General features: G+C 38.0%; 1 protein-coding gene and 1 long non-coding RNA gene across 2 annotated transcripts; both read right to left on the reverse strand.

Moving 5' to 3' along the window:
* Positions 1–8327: 8327 nt before the first annotated feature.
* On the reverse strand, positions 8328–10245 carry LOC140647881 (uncharacterized). Its single transcript, XR_012041007.1, has 3 exons — positions 9901–10245; positions 9310–9439; positions 8328–9056 (listed from the first exon to the last, which is right to left on the reverse strand). It is a non-coding gene; the product is annotated as an uncharacterized lncRNA (long non-coding RNA).
* Positions 10246–11067: 822 nt separating this feature from the next.
* C2H7orf57 (chromosome 2 C7orf57 homolog) lies at positions 11068–19316 on the reverse strand. Its single transcript, XM_072853048.1, is given in 8 exon segments — positions 11068–11245; positions 11247–11315; positions 11318–11339; positions 12365–12465; positions 17958–18120; positions 18250–18358; positions 19135–19178; positions 19180–19316. Coding segments are annotated over 8 exon segments (720 nt in total). The 3' UTR covers positions 11068–11170.
* Positions 19317–19532: the final 216 nt, after the last annotated feature.

Raw genomic sequence — 19532 nt, forward strand, 5'->3', positions numbered from 1 at the left:
ACACTGCTGACTCATATCAAGCCTGCTGTAGACCCAGATCCCTTTCTGCAGGGCTGCTCCCCAACCACTCCTCTCCCAATTTATACTTGTACCCAGCATTACCCCATCCTAGGTGCAGAATCCAGCATTTCAACTTGTTAAATTTCATCCCATTAATCATAAACCAATGCTCCAATCTATCTAGATCCCTCTGCAAAGCCTCTTGTCCCTCAAGAGAGTCAACAGATGATACCAACTGTCCCAGTTTGGTATCATCAGCAAACTTACTAAACATGCATGCATTCAACTCCTGCATCCAGATCATTGATGAATACATTGAACAGCCCTAGAATTGAGCCCTGAGTAACACCGCTGGTGACCGGTCGCCAGCCGGATGCAGCCCCATTCACTACAACCCTTTGAGCTCTGCCCTTCAGCCAGTTCTTCACCCAGCGCACCATGAACCCACTCATCCCATAGCTGGGCAACTTGTCCAGAAGGATGCTGTGAGGGACAGTATCAAAAGCCTTACTAAAATCCAGAAAAACTACATCCACCACCTTGTCTTCATCCACTAGGCGGGTAACCTTATCATAGAAGGATACCAAATTGCTTAAACAGGACTTCCCCTTTGTGAACCTGTGTTGACTGTGCCTGATGATTGCATTATTCTTTAAATGCCTTTCAATACTATCCAGTATAATCTTCTCCATAATTTTTCCAGGAACTGAGGTTAGACTAACAGGTCTGTAGCTCCCCGGGTCTGCAGCTGCCCTTTTTGTAGACTGGAATAACATTGGCTAACTTCCAGTCAGCGGGACGTCCCCAGACTCCCAAGACCTTTGGTAGAAGATTGAGAGGGGTCCTGCCATAACATCTGCTAGCTCCTTCAGTACTCTGGGATGAATCCCATCAGGCCCCATGGACTTAGGAACATTCAGCTGATACAGCTGGCCCCTTACAATTTCAGTGTCCACAAATGGAAAGTCACTGTTCCCACACTCATGGTCCTCCAACTCAGGGGACCAGGCAGCCCAAGGTCTATCAGTATTATTAAAGACTGGGGCAAAAAAAAAAAAAGGCATTGAATGCCTCTGCTTTTTCTTCATCCCTATTAGTCAGATGGCCATCTTCAACAAGTATCAGACTAATGTTTTCTTTAGACCTCCTCTTGCTATTAAAAGACATTAAAAAGCCCCTCTTGTTGTCTGACACAACACTGGCCAGTTTCAACTCTAATTGAGCTTTGGCCTTTTGTGTCTTCTCCCTGCATATACGAACCACAGCTCTGTAATCTTCCTGCAAAGCCTGACCTTACTTCCAGAGATCATACAATTCCTTTTTCCTCTTGAGCTCCACGAGGAATTCTCTGTTCAGCCAAGCTGGTCTTCTGCCCCACTTGCCTGACTTATGACACAGTGGAATTGCCTGCTCCTGTGCTTCTAAAAGATGGTTCTTAAAAACTGACCAGCACTCATGGACTCCTAAGCCCTCAAAAGCAGATTCCCAGGGTACTCTGCTAAATAGCTCCTGAGTAGCTTAAAGTTTTCTCTCTTGAAGTCCAGGGTAGCAACTTTGCTGTCCTTTTTTCTCATTACACTGAAAATTTTAAACTCAACTATTTCATGTTCACTGTGGCCAAGACAGCCACCTACCATCACATCTCCCACAAGTCCTTCTCTATTCACAAACAGCAAGTCTAGGAGGGCATCTTTCCTAGTTGGCTCACTGAGTACTTGTGACAAGAAGTTATCTTCCACAAACTTCAAGAATTTACAAGACCTGCTCATCAGAGCAGTGTGATATTCCCAGTTGATGTCTGGGAAGTTGACATCTACCATAAGGACAAGGGCTAACTGATCCAGAAATTTCTCCTAATTGCCTATAGAGTAACTTATCAGTGCTTACATCCTGGCTGGGCGATCAGTAGTAGACACCTGCTACCACATCTCCTTTGTTTTCCATCCCCTAATCCTCACCCAGAGGCTCTCAACCACATCATCGCTAACTGTAAGGGCTGTACAATCAAACCTCTCCCTTACATACAGTGCAACTTCTCCACCTCGCCTGCCCTGGCTAGCCCTCCATCCCAGCACTCCAAACTGTGGAACTCAGTCCACCAACTCTCACTAATACCAATGATATCATAGCTCTGGGAGCTGACCAACGCTTCCAGTTCATCCTGTTTGTTTCTCATACTGCGTGCGTTGGTGCATAAGCATTTCAGAGATGCTCCCGAGCCTTCTGTGCTCTCAGGAGCAGAGTAAACGTTCCCACTAGCATTGCCAACCTCAGGTGATGCCATGTCAACCCTTGGCTTACCTTCGGCAATCCTGTTGGTATCCCCTTCCCCCATCGATTTAGTTTAAAGCCCTCTCGATCAGTCCTACCAGCTTACGTAGAAAGACACGTTTTCCCCATCAGGACAGGTAGATCCCATCAGGTGGATCCTCCAGCACCACAACATTTTCCTCTGCTTAACTTGAGAAGTGCTAACTCAGCTGTACCTAACTCAGCAAAACAAGCACCAGTGTTTATCATTGCTGGTATCAAATTCAGAGTGTCAACCAACTAACAGCTACAAAGCATATAAAATGGAGGTCTGCATTTTGGATGGAAAACAAGTGTTAATACAAAGACCACCACATAAGTCTGAAAAATTTCCTTGGAAACAGAACCGGAGTTACCTGACCAGTAGTTTACTTGGCCATTGCCAGTGATAACGATGTATTATTTTAAATAAAAGATCTACTTAAAGATCTACTTAATCGATCAAACTAACACAACTGAGGGGTAATCTTCATTATAACAAAAACCTGACTTATGTCTGGCATCCTAAACATACACAAAAATCTAGAGAGCATGACACTACCATCTTAAGTCAAATGATCTTTTTGGGTTAAAAACTTGAGCACCAATCAACAGGTTTTAACATGCTGCATCACTAAAGCAGCTAGCCTGCAACTGTTTGCTGATTCAGAAAGTTCTCACAAGTCCCCTCTGCCTAAATAAAAAGAACAGGTTCTCCACAACTTGCTATGAAATAGCTCCTAGCTAAAGTTTTGCAAAGCAAGGAAATACAAAATGTACTCTCAGCTCCTAAAGCTAGGCAGGCGAGTGCAGCACAACTGTAGCCGTGGCATCTCCAGTGTCACTTTGATACAGCTGACCTTGCTAGAGCTAGGCCACTTAGCCTGAGAAAAATAAGTGAAACCAAGCTGTGAATTCAGCTCACACCCTTTTTAGTTCTGAAAGAGTGGTACCTGTTCATCATAAAGCACCAGTGAGATCCTGAACAAGAGAGGAAAACATCTGCAAGAGGGATCCAGCACATTCAGCTACAGAAGTAACATTTGCAATGGAAACAGAGCTACAATCCTACAAGTTTTGAAATTATAAGGAACCAAGAAAGAGAGACTGCAAAATACACTTAACTTGGCACACATTTTCTTAGGTCTATCTTACAGGGTCAAGTCTCCAATTTATATGTAAGAGATGTAGGCCAAACAGTAGTTCTTCCAAGACAGGATATACTTAGTCTGGCAGAACTGGTTCAAGCTGGAAACAGATGAATTTAAAATTATTAAAAGGATTATCCTTTTCCATCAAATTAGCAAGAAATCTAAAGCAAAAACAAAGAAAAAAATCATAAAGCACTCTAAGCATAAATGTAACATTGTTCATACAGTAACTGAAGACATTAAACCTAGAATCCTGCAATACAATTTTAAAAATCATTTTTCCTACCAGAACCACACTGTAGTTTGTCATAGGAGGGAATTCCTGGGAGACAGAGCAACTAAAACATTCTTGGTACGTAACTTTCTGCACATCAGGAGGGTAAACACATTGGGCACAAGACATTGCAAAGATGTATTTATTACAAAATCACATATTAGGCATTTAGAGTAAAATCTCTTAATATCCTGTCTCACACCAAAGGACTTTGTATGGGAATATAAGAGAGAGAAATCCCCTGCACACAGATGCGTTTCTAGCCATGAATGACATACAAGAGAAATTGCTCAACAAACTAAGAAAAACGTCAGCTGTTCAACTTGTTTAAATCTCTAATAGGTAAAATAGAAGCACAGCCTCCTAATGCATCTTCCATTTTTCTGTTCCTTGAATAGTTGTCAACACTTGAAAGCTATGGTAGTGGACAATCCAAAATAAGCACCTTAGAACAGTATTTTAATTCTGTGGAAGAAGCTACTTCTTTAAATAGGAATATTACCTACCCCTTCATCTCAGGGTCCACTGAAAAATCTACTTTGGCTTTCAGGAGGTTTGTCATCCAGCTATATATTAAGAGAATCATTAATGTAAATGATTTCTTTTGTAAATAAAGAATAATCAGGTTACTATAGTTACATTGTCTGAAACGTTCAATAAATAATGCATCTCTACGAGTCTAATAATTGGTAGTAACCTTTGCTCTCAGTCATCCCTAGAAAACTTTTTTTAAATTTAAATTCATTTTAAGCTTCCTGTTTTTGTAATCTTTGGGTTTTCATTTCATTTTGTATTTTAATGGGAAAGATACCTCTTAAAAATACAAAATACGTTAACAAATGTTATTTTAGAAGGGTGAAAAAATACACAACTACATACTGGGATTATTACAGCAATAAATTACAAGACTTGCAACTGGCCTCACTTTTCAGATTTTTATATTGCATGGATGAAAACTTGCATCTATGGAAAGTAAGGCTGGCTGTCCTTTTATAATCAAAGGTATACTCCTTCCTGCTCACCATATACCATTTTTATAGTCAGTTGGTCAAATAATTCAGTGCAGCTGGTCAGACACTTCCCTACTGCATTTTGATTCTTCAGTCATGCTGGATGTTTAGTATCATTAAAGCTATTAATAAGAGGACAAAACGTGCTAAGACTGAACTTCTAGATTTCTATTTCTAGCTTTTTTTCAGGCTATAGCATAATATGTAACTACATTCTGAAAAATAATCTGCAGAGAACTGCAAAAGCAGAATATTGGGCTATTTGTTACGGAAAAAAAAATAGGCTTCATCCTACATCTTTTACAACTAAGTCTGCATATTCAGCACAGATACAAGTAGTTAAGAAATAGATACACTGAAGTCAATGAAATTTTAGATGCTTAAGAGATGCATGGGCCAATTTGTTTGCATTGCTACACAAAGAAAGTTAATGTATATATACCCTTGATTTCTGAAAACATGTTCATATTTTAGTCTAGTCTAAAAAGACATTAGTGGTAAGAATGAAGTATATATTCAGTCACATTAAAATGAAAACAGCCATTAGACTTTGCTACGGTTAAATGGTTACAGGTAAAAGGAAAATTACTCTTCAGTACCTAAACTGTCAAGCTATTTTTAAATCTGTATCTGTAATTCTCTTTTGAAAATATTCACATATTCAGTATACTTGGATATAATTCATAAAATATAACTGCACTTTTGTTTTATCTTTGGGCTTGCAAAGCAATCAGTATTCAAAAAAAAAGAAATTATCTCACTTATTACTTAAGGGCATTCAGGTCAGAGATGGAGCACAATACAACTAAATAAAAGTTTCAGCATTTAAAATAATAAGGCTAGATTTTGTAAGTAAGCGCCCAGCTTTTGACTAAGGCATCGCTCTGAAAAACAAACATTGAAAACCCTTCCAGACCCAGAAGCTTCCACCGCTTTTACATGGAACTGCTGATGATTTTGAAAACTGGCAGTTGCATGACTGCATTGACTCAGAAGTAAATGAAACATGATTACTGGGGTAAGGTGAACTCGAGCAACACATTTCCATCCTTGAATTCAGTTGGAGCTTTTTGATTTGTCATACTACTTTGATTTCATGTCCCTTGGAGAACTGGCAAGTTATGCTTGTGCTGCAGGTTTCCATTATTCTGAATGCACAAACACAAATTTCAGGGTTCTCCACCTGCTCGTATAAAGAGAACTCTTAGGCTGTTAATATTCTAACTCACAGTATTCAAACTGTGAGCCATGAAGACTCAGTTGACCAACAGTGCAGATCAAACATCTCCTTGGCTTGACTAGGGAAAGCTGAGTATACATTAATGGCACATTAGCAAACTTTTAAGAATTTGAGGGATGTCATGTGGATATCACCTAATGGTGACCAAGGTAAAAGAGAGACAATTTTTACAATAGGATATGGTGTATGCTTTTAAAATACCTGAAAACCAGCACTATAAACACTTCTAAGAACACAACTACAGTAATGCAAAATAACAGTGACCAAGTTAGGATCTCAGTTGTCTTCCTGTCTCTGCCTCTAACAATTGCCTAAAAATATGACACTTTTGGACAAGAACTCCAACACTGAGGAAGAAGTGTCCAAAAGTGAAGAGGGCTTAAGACATCAAATGACTCTAATGAAGTTACTTTAGGAAGGTTTGTACAGATCTTAATGAGAAAAGGAGACCATAATATGGAAAAGAATGATTAGAATTCTTGTCTGCAGGTCAACAGTATTGCAGCCACACAGGAATTCTTATTTTATGGAATAGATTTTGAGGGCTTTGGCACAGCAAGCACCTTCAAGTCTATGTGAACAGGTGATCTATAAATTTGTAAATATTTTTAAATACCCATGCTAGTTGGTTGGGGGGTTTTTTTGTCATAACATTACTGTCTCCAACTTTTTCAGTAAATTTGTACTAAAGACGTTTCAGAACACTTTCTACAAAAAAAAAGATTGAAATGGATTCAATATATGCTTAAGAACAAAAAACCTTCTTACTCAACTGATGAGCATTAAAAAAGCACTTGGCTGCCTTACCATTAAGCAACTTAACTCTGGAGAGTTTCATCATCATCTCCTATTTCCCTTTTCTTTTATGTTTTGGCCAGTAAAAGCATGTAACTGCACATAGTATTTGCAAAAGAAGTTTTTTCTATGATAATAGAAGTCAGAAGATCAAAGGGAGAGTGAAAAGTAGTACTATTACTGATACTTATACCCTTAAAGTATGCTACAAAGGCTGTCACACACAAAACGTATTTTACTGTTGCAGTTTACCATTGGTGGGCACAACAAACCCAGCCGTCTATTTACAGACACTAAAAATAAAAGTGATAACCTTATCCAAAGACTCTGTCAAATAAAGATAGCTGAATTCCCAGATAAGGCACATTCATATGACTGAATAATTCTGAAAAATTCATAAAATGGTACTTATTTTTTTGGAGAACATCATGCAGCTACTGGTGATTACGGCATTAGGTGTAAAATTTTATAGTTGAAATCCTAAGGGTATCAACAATTTCCCTGTTATACATACACAATTTCTTCACACAAGCTTATTCTTTAGTGCTTCTCTATAATGACAGGTGACAGTTTTTCTACTGGTCAGGTTTTAATACCATGAGTTCCAGCTCTGGCATACCCTGGTACTCTAGCATAGAAAAGTAGACTTCACCAACAGCTCTGCTTTCACAGCAAAATTAATGGTTTCAATGTATCTGAACATAATCCGCAAGACACATTGTAAGTGAAAACAGATATAAGGTAGTAATTTCCCCCCCCCTCTCAGATACAGCTTGATGTAAGCTTTTTTATGTTTGGAAAATTTTGCTGACTAACCAATAACTGTACATCTAGGTATTTTCATATGTTTTAGCCTTCTATTTTTGTAAATACAACTTAGACAGTTGAATTGTTGGTTACAATGAACAGCAAAGATGGACTCAGATGCTGGGTCTAACAACATCAACAGCAAAACTTCCACAAACTTTCACTGAAAATTTTGAGGGTTCAGGGTAGCAATAGGTTTACCTATTTCCAATCAATTTTCATATCAAAGTTCTAAAGAAAAGCACTGATAAGCCGAATCCTCTAAACATTCTGTTCAAATAAATTTATATTCAGTAATACATTTTAAAATCTTCAGCTCTTGGATTCAAAGTTGTACAATGTACTGAGTGCACTCTGAAAAGGAAACTAAAAATTACTGTTTTACTTATTAAAAACTTCACTTTTCATAGTATTGGCAAAAAATATCCTATTGAAATTATATCCACTTTCTAATGGGCTTTATAATAAATATTTAATTATTCATAAGATTTCAGGGATATATCCTAATTCAAGTAGATAAAAGAGCAAGTGTTAAAATATCAGTGTATCTAACTTTTTCAAAATATTAAAATAATTTATATACATTGCTATTTCAAAGTACAAACTGTTTTGCTGGTGTGAATAAGCACTGAGATCTAGCATATAATATTTTTGTTGCAGTCAAAACTTCAGGATAAATAAAATTTCTATTTAACAGCTGAAAGTGCAGACATCATATATAGCTTAGTCCACACCACTGTTACCCAATGATGCATCTTCTATATAACAAGACTATGACAGGAAATGCCACCACGTCTTAATTTAATTATGTGGCTGGACACTATGACTGATCTCTTGTGCAGCAGGCATAGCAACAGAATTGTCCTAGAAAGCTGAATATCTGATCTAAATAAATGTGCTTTTGGAACTAAGAAGGCATCCTTCCAGTGAAGGCTTAAGTTTTTCACTGCAAGTATCCATACCAATTCAGTTCTTCCTATTTACATTTCATCCCGTACCGTACAGTTCCCCTTCACCTTTCTTTATGGCATAGATCATAAGTATAACTGTAGTTAAAGAAATAAACTTGCTGGCTTGGACACATCGGTATCATGCCTATGTCTAGTCAAATCAGCAGCAGTGTGGTAATCCTATTTGACAACAGCAAAGGAGCACTAGTCTGGTGTTGGAGAGAACTTCCGTTTTGCTTCCTTTTGTTTATTATATTAAGAAAAGGTCTAGGAATACATACTGACAGCTGTTGCCTGTTCTTTAAAATTTGCTGTAATCAAGCACAATGAAGTTCATCCATACTATAAACCAAATGAACTTCTCAATCAGGCATGAGTTCAACTATATAAAGTAATCTAACAAACATGTAAATAGTGGACTATATAAGCCATATAAGACTACTTTCCTCAATAGTTTTTTAAGTTACTTATTACATCCGTGAAACAGTGGCTTTGACTTATTGCTTGCAGGTGCTGATTCAGACTGTGATGGCTCTCAATCTGCAATAAAAAAAAGATTAAAGTTCTTAGCATAACTTCAACCATAATTATATAAAGGTCAACTAAAATTTTCAGTTTCTCCTTCATGTCAAAATGCATACAAATTCCAGTACTTTTAATTTTTAACTAACAAGATAGACAAGCTACCTACAAAGTTTGCAGTACAATGCAAATCTATAACCCAACACAAATGGATTATAGATTCACATATGGAATGGGTTATATCTCCTGTCTGATGTGTCTTGGGACTTACCTTGTGCAAGAGATAACAAAGCTCCATCTCAAAAGGGAACTGCAAGGTGCTCATGCTGCCAATTGCTTTGGAGGAGCAGACCAAAGTACCCAAGTGGGAAGAAAATGCAAGCAGTACCTTCAGTGCATACCTGAAAGAATGAAAAGGACAAGGTCAAAACTGAATCACGGTACATGTTTGGATGAAACATTACTGTTAAAAGCATTAAAAAAACCCTCCTTGTACATTGAGATACAGAATCAATCTCAATAGGAATAGCTATGATTGACAAAGGAGGGCAATACAAGCAAAGCAGGTGTCGTGTTATCTAAGAATTTCTGAAAGAAAAGTGTCTCAAAAATAAGATGTATCTATATATGAAACTATGCAGCATAGTGACTTTTCAGCAGCCTTTACAGTATACTCATCATTTTGTTCTTTATGCATAAGTGGTATAACCAAAACAGTATCATGATTACTCTGAAAAATCTTCAGCTTTCTTTATATCCCAAATGTCCCATTAGAGGCACACTTCACATTAAAGAAATCAGCTATTACCAAATGAATTAATTTGAGGTTTCAAAAAATCCCAAATCCTTTCATTTTACTCACAGTAATGGAAAAGAAAAGTGTCAGTGCACAAGAAAGTTAAATAAACTCTGAAGACAAAAGAAGAATATTCAACGTTTTCTTTCATGCTGGGGAAGAGCACATTTAGGCTCCACGGTTGAACTGTTAGGTCATTGCACCTCCCAAGGCACCATCCTCTGCTGATCAGAGTCTGGATACTTCAGTTGACTTTGAAGAGTGGCTTCTCAGGTTATGCACCCTCTTTCAGGTCCAGACTGAGATCTGGCTTCATCCCTTAGTTTTATAGCAGTTTTTCTTCTGAACCATAACACACAACTTCTAGTTTTCTGTTTGCCTGTTTTCTTCTGATACACACCTGGAGAAAGAGGTTCTGCACACACACACAAAACAATTACTGCAGATATATTAATGGAAGACACAAAGAATAATTCAGGAAGTACTAAAGTATCACAGAAACTAAATTAACCGGCCTCTAAGATTTTCACACATTGATATATCAAGGTCAAGGCAGCCATGGCAATCCCCAGTGTATACAAAATCATTCACTGATACAAATTAAAAAAAATAAAATTCTGGAGCTTGCAATGTGTATGTTCAATAGGATTTTAAAAGGTTGCTATAGAAAACTGATATACCCACCATGGTTACCAAGCCACTGTAAAAAGCCTAAGCAAAAGGTCTTTGACAGAAGTAAGGGGAGTTTTCCGCCCTTTAACCTTTATATCTAAGTGTTTGCAAGTGATGTCTTTCATAGCTGTTACCATTATGCATGACAAAGTCTGGTTTGAAATAGTAGGTGAACATTGGATAACTTTTTTTCTCTCTAATAAAACTATTGCAACACCACTGTCTTCAACGATGCACATATATTTATTTTGACAAATTGTTATGAACAGTGATCTATTTCTTAAACACAAGTATTGATGACATTTGTCACAGAAGGTTTCAGAATATTAGGGGCCAAAGACTACTCACAACAAACAGGTAACAAATATTTTATGGTCTGCTTAAATTTAGGAAGGAGGACAGCTGTGTGTCTGCAGCATTTTACAAAAACACATTACACAGAAGCCCTTGGATCGGAACAGAACATACATCTGCAATTGTAAAGATAAAAAGACCCATGAAAGCCCCTGCCTTCCTGACTACAAACAGGAGCATTCTTTTATTTGGCTGATCATAGGGTATTGTAAGCTAAGCACAGTAACTCAGTAAGTCTCGTCATATTCAGAGAGCGCCACACAAACTATTCAGGCTACCTTCTGCTGTTACCTTGAGATCCCAACTCACTTTAAAAGAAACAGCTTTCAATAATTTTACCTTTGGACTGCTCACTATTTTCTGATGTTTCCTGAATCTTTTTTTCCCCATCCAGTACACTGCTGAAACCAGCCAGTCCCATAACCATTGCTGATTAATTTGCTAAAGTTTACACTGCTTCGCTTTTTCTCTGAGCAGGCCTGTAAATCCAAATATATTAAGGAAAACAATTGCATAAGTAAACAAAAATGGGTATTAGGTGGGAAAATTGTATTTTGCACAGAAAGGGCAATAGCGTTATAATTTATTTCTAAGTAACTAAACATCTGTTCTCCATGTAATCATCTAACAAAAAACCAAAAATAAAGCACACAACTACGCCTGATTCAGTAATGTGTAATTTTACATGACAAGAGCCATCCTTTTTATTGGAACTTTACATGCATAATACTTACACAGTTCTGGTCTTAGAGATGAAAAAGTGAAAAAGAGAAATCACACAAAGAATGTGTAAGTAAAAAAGGCTGACAATACTCATTCTGTGCTGCATGAAGGTAAAATTGTCACAGATTTGCTCTGAAGTTCATTAGACAGTTTAATCACTTATTTTGCATGATTAGCATATTTCTAAAACATACTGGGATTACTGATGACTGTGTAATAAATTTTTAAGACAAAGTACACAGAAACAATTCAGTTGTGCACACAGCTGATGACTGATTACATCACAGGTGATAACAGTAATTTGCTTAAAAGACTGTTAACTTCCAGGTGTTCATTACAGTACGTTTGCTGTACCTGACCTTATATAGGCTACAGTTTATGTGTTTTCTTAAAATGGTAGTCCTACTTGTGTCTCTCTAACATATGCTTACAGAACTAACAATGTATATTGTTTGCATCTGTTCACTGGTATTGAGAAAAAACCCAGACAATTTAGAATACAATAAAAATGTGCTACATGAAGACATGCAACTGTATGCTTAGTTTTCCTAAAGCAAAGTTACATTGACTAGCTTTCCTATATGAGTTAAAGTGCTATTATTTTAATTGTTTGTAAAACTGTCGTAGCATCACACGACAGCAAGTTTAGTAGTAGTAAGGATCCACAAAGTCCATACGCATATCCACTAATCTCTGCAATTTCACAAGGAGTAATATTATTTGCATGCACAAATAGTTGCAGGCTTAGGAGTTTAATGAATTTCATAAGCATACTACTTACATAGGTGTGAAAAAAAGCTTATTTTTCCCACTAAATTCCTTGTTTGTAGAAACATTCAGCATTCTGCTTGGATATTTGGGGTTTATAGCTGGGAGCTTTACCTGTGTTAGAGAAATCTTAACTTAATGGTGTTATGATAAAAGTAACCAAGAAGATTGTATGATAATATAACCTTCAAAAGTGAATGTTATATTAAAGGCCCTAAATGTCTTCAAATTTTACTATCTTAGCTATATTATTTCCATAAGCAAGAGTAGAGGAGTATAAAGGAACAGCAAAAGATAAAGCAGCACTTTAGTTAGCTATTCTAGATCAGATCAGTTCTTTGTTCAGTATGTCAATAATGCAAAGTGTGCTCTCCACAAGCTTTTCCCTCACAGTACTCTTCTACCCAAAGTTAAGCTTCAAATTCAGACTTACCCATTGCAACCTCTTATCTTGGCTCATTTCTCTGTATGTAGCGTATGAAAACATCCCAGTCTTACTAAAGTCAGTGGGACCAGAAAGTAATTTCCAGTTTAATTACTACATTTTTTTTTTAAATAAAAAGCATAAAACATCCCATTAATAAGAAAACAGTTGTGGTACATTAATTAGATGTTTGAAAATCTAACAAATACAGATATATTGGGGGAAGCCTGCAACAGAAAAGTGTATTTTACTTTTATCATCATTCACTTGCTAATGACAGGTAAAGAAACTCAGTGTTGACTGAAAGACAGAAAGATAAGATGACACCTAGAAAGCCAGTGAACTGACATCACAAACTCTAGGACTGAAAGTTGGAAAACCAAAAAATAATGGAGAAACATTAGCAACACATATCAAAGTTGTTTATTACAACTTTGATCAAAATCAACAGCTGCTGAAGGGTCAAGTTACTTCCCTCTCAAAAAAAATTAAATTAAATATCCCCAACAACTCCCAGATATTTTTCACTAATAGCTGCTAAGAAATTATGAGGTTAAATAAAAACCAAACCTTTTAAAGACTATTTACAGCTTCCTTCATTGCGGGGGGGGGGGGGGGGGGGGAGTCCTGAAGATGGCACAAAGTTTTCAAAGCTTATTAACAAAGTTTTTGTGTTATACTAATATATCCTTTTAATTAGAACCTACATATTATTTGACCATTTTCTCTTTTAAACATGCAACACAGGAGAGCACTCCATAGGATAAGAGATATTACTTGCAGGTTATATTAAAAAAAAAAATCAGGACAGTGTAACTAGACATGAAATGTATTGCTCTGTAAATTTCAAAAGTACATTAAGGATAAAGATACTTTTCACCTATGTGGACATAGCTACTGCAATACAGTTAACAGAGCAATAAAGTATGAACAGAGTGAAAAAATTAGATGCATCTTCAGCAGTTGCACTTGGATTGCAGACACTACAAAACAACTCCCATGAAAACATCCATGAGGACAAGATTCCAAAATAGATGTAAGTGCACCACGGACTTCAAGGAGCCCGTGCACATTTAGTATGGAAAGAGCAAAGAAAAGTATAATAGCATTTGAATACATCTTATCAGTGAACTAATTAACAAGCCACTAAAAGAAGCAGACCTGAATGTTCGGAGAGTGTAAGTTTTCTTATTTTCTGGGAGAAAGTGAAGCCTAGAACAGACAGTTCTACTGAGTCTGAAACAGGACGTCAATGCAAACCAACATGTTAAGTCAGTGCTGAAATCCCTACAGACTTCAGTGGAGTCAGAGTTTTGTCAGAAGAAAAGTTCCAGAATCTGGTAAAGAATAAGTGGATGAGCTCCTAGATTTCAGCCTGACTGATGTTATGTTGAAGCTTAAAAAGATTAAAAACTGGGGATACTTGTCAAAGAAGAAGAGATGATACTAGCAAGAGCATGCAGTGATGTCGGACGCAGTAATGTCAGATGGGGGGGGGGTCTGTTGTCCAACCTGGAGGTTAAAAAACATGTTAGCTGCTTAGAACTGCCTTTCAAATCTGTTAACACTATTCTTTGCTGAAGCAGCCTATTTGTGCTTTACTTTTCAAAAATGCTATCCTATTGTGCAAAAAATGATAGCGCCATCTTCTGTCTATCATTAAACTGTACCATTTCAGATCTGACATACCATGGAAGTTTCAGGTCCAGGACACAGTTACCTACAGTTTCAACTGACTAAAACTATTTAATTAGACAAGTAGAAATAATCAAACTCAGGTAACTTGTCACATATTGAAGGCATGATGGTACACAGGGCAACACAGAAAAACAACTTGATTTGATAGGCAGGATATACAAATAGTAAATGGAAAGAGATGAGATTCTCCTCTTGGCACTGAAGAGAAGCATTAGAAAAGGAAGTCTAATAATTAAAGAGTTCATTAAAGGGCAGGGGGAGAAAGGAAGCCTAGCAAGATTTTGTCTAGAGATAGACAAAGGCCCAACTGTTAAAACTGAAGTCAAGGAAAAAAAGGGGAAAGGAAAGGCAAGGAGAAAAGACTTGAAGGCTGCTAGCAAGTCTCGCACACTGTTTTAAAGGTTGTCTTTCTTTTCTTGGTATTAAATGAGACAGGCTAGCATAACTTGCAGGTATCAAAACATTCCCTACTGTTCAAATCGGCTAAGAAGTGACAAAAGGAGCAAGGGAACACACCAGAATTTGGTTTTGGAGGGCACCTGCAATCCCATCAGGTGCTGTTTGTTACTTTGCTGAACAAATTCAGCATTAAAAGCAGACCCTTGTGCCACTACACCCCAATGGTTATAGCTGAGGAAGCATTTTCACTTTGACAAGCCTCTATTTAACAGCCATCAAGCTTCCCAGATAAAGCAAACTATGTAGGATATTTTTTACATGTGCTTGGTTTAGAGCATTTTCTCCCTTTGTGAAGAGATGGCAACAACATACCCTAAAAACTACTACCTACATTTATTATACATACACATTTATTAAGTCTCAAATTCAAGAAACATGAACTGTGATATGTATTGTGCCTGGCTGGTATATGAAGAACAATGGATACCTGCTGCCAGCATGGAAAGCTAAAAGCCCCCGGATGAAATCCTGGCTCCCCTGTGATCAAGGGAAAAATTCTAGATTACATTTCAAATCTCTGAGGTAAAATCCTGACCTCAGATGAGTAATCCTTTTGCTACAGCACACACATACATATGTATGTATGCGTATATACACATACATTTTAGTCAAGTGCCTGAAAGAGATTACTTCAGACATGAAGTAGTACTCTCACTGGTGCCACAGGAAGATTGCCTAATGCTGATGCTAACCCTGATACCACCTCCAACTGATCTCCCATCCATACACAGGCCTGCCTCTTTCTTAAGGTCGTAGCATTTTCAACCCAACCTGGCTGATCCACATGATGCATAGGCAAAAGGATGCTTCCACCTGGGCTAGTAGTCCATCACTTTGCCATGAGCACAAAACCTAAATCCTTCATGCACTAACATGTCTTTGCTGCTTTGCAAAGTTCCCAGAAGAACGAGAATTATCCCCGTGATTAAGGCATTAGGGAGGAACCTCAGGATCCATCCCGAGGCATGGAGAACCATGTAATGGTCCTCCTGATCTCCAGTCCTCCTCTACACAGTGACAACCATAATATGAGGAACGGTTGGAGATTCTAATACTTCAGAACAAAGTGGCATAAAGGCTTAACATTTCAGAGCAAGGGCCCGCTTTGGAACAATGTTTTCCAAACTGAGTAGAACAGGTACCCTTAGAGGTTAAAATGTTTTTGCACTTGTCCCTAGGGGTGCCCTTTGGGATTTATCTCCACAACTGCATCACGCATCTCTCTTCTGAACAACTACTTAGTCAGACTGGACTGACAAATATTTTCAATACGTTCAGTCTCAGTACTTGAGGAAGTTTGCTGCTGCAGTATCATCACGTAGTCAAACAAATAAATTGAATATTCCTTAGAAATTTGCCTGTGGTGTTTTGGAATACATCTCTTCTATTTCAACATACAAGATGTACGGTGAGAAAACTAATATCAAGACTGTTTTGTAGGGCTAGTCCCATTGTCTCAAAGACTCTTCAGGAAGGTACTCTTAAAGCATGGGATAGAAACCTCCTGTAAGAGGAAATACAAGAAATAGCTGTGAAAGAAGCACCATGTGATGTTTCAAGATATATGAGATGCTTTTCAGGGTACAAGAAAGGTACTGTGAAGGACAACCATTTCCGAGATGGTGGTGTGGAGGAAGAGCTAAAGCTAGAGACACAGAATCTGCCTTCTCAGGCACCTAATCTTAAAGAAAAAGATTTGGTAGATTTAGTTCCTTAGACAAAATTCAACTTCAGTTTCCAGAAGAGCGGTGTAAATTATATATCAGGGCCTCAGCAGATTTAGAATCTGAGCTGAATATACAACATATATTCACTTTGTATTTGGTGATAAATAAAACACATGGGAAAAAGTTGACTCAATGAAACCGGATCTTGATCAAGCTCCATGCAAACAGAAATGGACCTCAGTCTCACTGTACCAGTCACCACATGGGCTTGAATTACACTTACTGTTACCAAAGTTAAGTTTGACTCTTAACAGTACTGAAGATAATTGGTTCTTAAGTAAGAGAGCAAGGTACAGCACTTCCTCTCCATCCTAGTTCGATCCTTTAAGAGGCTCTGTAGCAGGCTAAGTTTCAATTTTCAGTGCCTTAAATCTCTGATTGAAAAAAAGCTTCACCTACAAGCATCAGGCAAATTATAGTTTAAGCATACATTGCTTGTTTGCCTGTTTCCACAGATCAAGTGAACATTCCCAAGCCTATTCAGAAATGAGGTGTTCCCATTTACACAAGCCATTGTTCTGAATTTGCACTAGTGATTCATCTCAGCAAAGGCTAAGGACTTTTTTTCCTAAAACGTCCAACATACACTCCTCTGTTCAAGAAGGGAGGTACTCGTGTTCAAGTACATCAAATGCCTTTCCATGTATACTCCGAAGACCTATGGTAAATGAGGCAACCAAGATTACAGAGGATATTAAAAAAACATAAGGCTTCAGCATCTAAAATGGGCAGGGAGGATGAAAGAGGGAATATGGGAGAGAGGTTTCCAGGACAAAACGCCCAGGTCATCACAGAAAGGTTTGTTCTGGGCATAGCTTGTGCTATACTTATTTTGTCTTGGATACATCTTCCATTCAAAGACATCTAGTGCAGTACCTCTGCGGACTCTTGCATTTTAAACTAAAACAAACTCCTTTTTCGGAAAAGTCTTCTGTTCCTTCCTCCTTCTTCTTTCTTCCTCCACCAAGATCACAAAACAAGAATTCTCTTCACCAAGAGTGAATTGCAGGGGAAATAAAGCATAAGAAGATAGAAACTAACTACTGTCTTTCATTCACACTTAAGTATACGTACCATATAATGTGACTGGAACCTGTATTTCTGGTTCTTATGCTATATCTGCAGCACTTAAGAGAAACAAGTAACTTCTCATTCTGTAACTGCAATATAAAAATTGCTTCTGGAATACAGAAACCCAGGTGGACTACAGCTTCCCTTCTGTAAGAACCTACAGGCCCAGCCAGAGGTGTCTTCACAAGCTCTACAAAGCATCATCACAAAGTGCCTCTCCATCCTACCTTCTTTTTCTTTGCGTTTTGTTTGTCCTCAGCATCCTGCTGCCAAACACTTTTCGTATCAAAATCAAAAGGCCCTCTTCTTGTCTCATAACTATTACCACGATGGTCATCAGCCTTAAACTCTCTGTGAATCATATAATCTGGTAGAGGGGAAATAGGGGTCCTGCAGGCAAACATTTAACACTTGTTTGTACAAGGGATACATATCTTGCCCTTTAGTATAAAAGTATTCTGAAACACTAACAGGTGAAGAGAGAACCCAAGAAGTTATGCGGGATCTCAGCAGACTTGCTGTGGGTCAGCAGCTGCTGGTGGATTAGAGCAGTGCGAGTGGCAGTCAGGCGCAGCACATGCTGCTGGAGAGGACCTCCTTGCCATAAGAGTATAGTGCTTCGGTAGGTCTTGAGAGAAAAAGACAAAAGCCACTACTTTTCTGACTTCTTATCTGGTTGCAAAAGCATTACCTTTGTTTTCAGGTTGCTGTTGTATCAGGAAGAAATGCTTGCTTTATTCAGTAAGGAGCATTTGTCTGCCTTGGTAAAATGGACAGTCAGAACCTTGCAGCACTGCATTCCACTTGTACCTTGTTTATCTTGCTCTAAATGCTTTGACTTGTTTCTGCCAGTCTGTTAATTCATATTTCTGAATTTGTCACCCTGCTCTAAGCGTGCGTGCAAGCCATCTGCTCAAGTTCCTCAAGCTTCCTTCTTCAATAAAAGAAATAACAAAACCACAGATCACCTTGGTACAAGAACAGAATATGTACAGCACTGTAACAAACTGAACATCATCACAAAAAACACTTTATAAACCTCTACCAAGTTTTCTGATTATGCTTTTTTGTGACAACATCATTTTCACCAGACCACTACTTAAATAGCCCAAGCATAAATTGTAAATATCTCACTCAAATGCAGCTAAACTGTCACCATCTACTTAGACCAGATACAGTGCAAAACTACACATTTTGCTAAAAGGCACCTATACACAATAGACTGCAAGGATGTCTTTACAAGGTGACCTCTTATGTCACATTTTCAATTGCTCATTTTTTCCATAGGTTAATTTCAAAAATCCAGAGGATTCTTCTGTAGCATCTGCAAGTACTTTCTACCACTACACTTAAGCAAAGCCAAAGAAAACAAAGGAAAAACAAACAAGCGAGACAGACGCTCACCAGGTCAGCCTCCTTGCTTTGCCAGCCTGACGTAAGCTGAATCGGTCTCTGATCCACTTCCTGCAGCACCCAGACAGCATTTCATGGGGAGCTTTTGTAAGGCCACCAAGACCCGGAATCTGGGATGTTGGAGGAAGTGGGCTCTTCAAGGTTACCGACTTCTCTGGTCATTTCAGTGGCATGTGGTATTACCGTCCTGCAATAATGGAAAATAAAATATTTATGGTAAAAGTCAACCACTAGCATCCCTTTTTCAGGCATCTAACAAATCAAGCCCACCTGAAACTTGAGTGACATGCTGCATTTCAGCTTGAAGACAGAAGACCAGGCTTGCTTACTCTGGGGGATATAGTACATGCAACTTCTAGAGGATCAGATGCAACAAGGGAACACCTTGG

Source organism: Ciconia boyciana, chromosome 2, assembly GCF_034638445.1.
Source record: "Ciconia boyciana chromosome 2, ASM3463844v1, whole genome shotgun sequence".
In the NCBI taxonomy this organism is placed as follows: Eukaryota; Metazoa; Chordata; class Aves; order Ciconiiformes; family Ciconiidae; genus Ciconia; species Ciconia boyciana.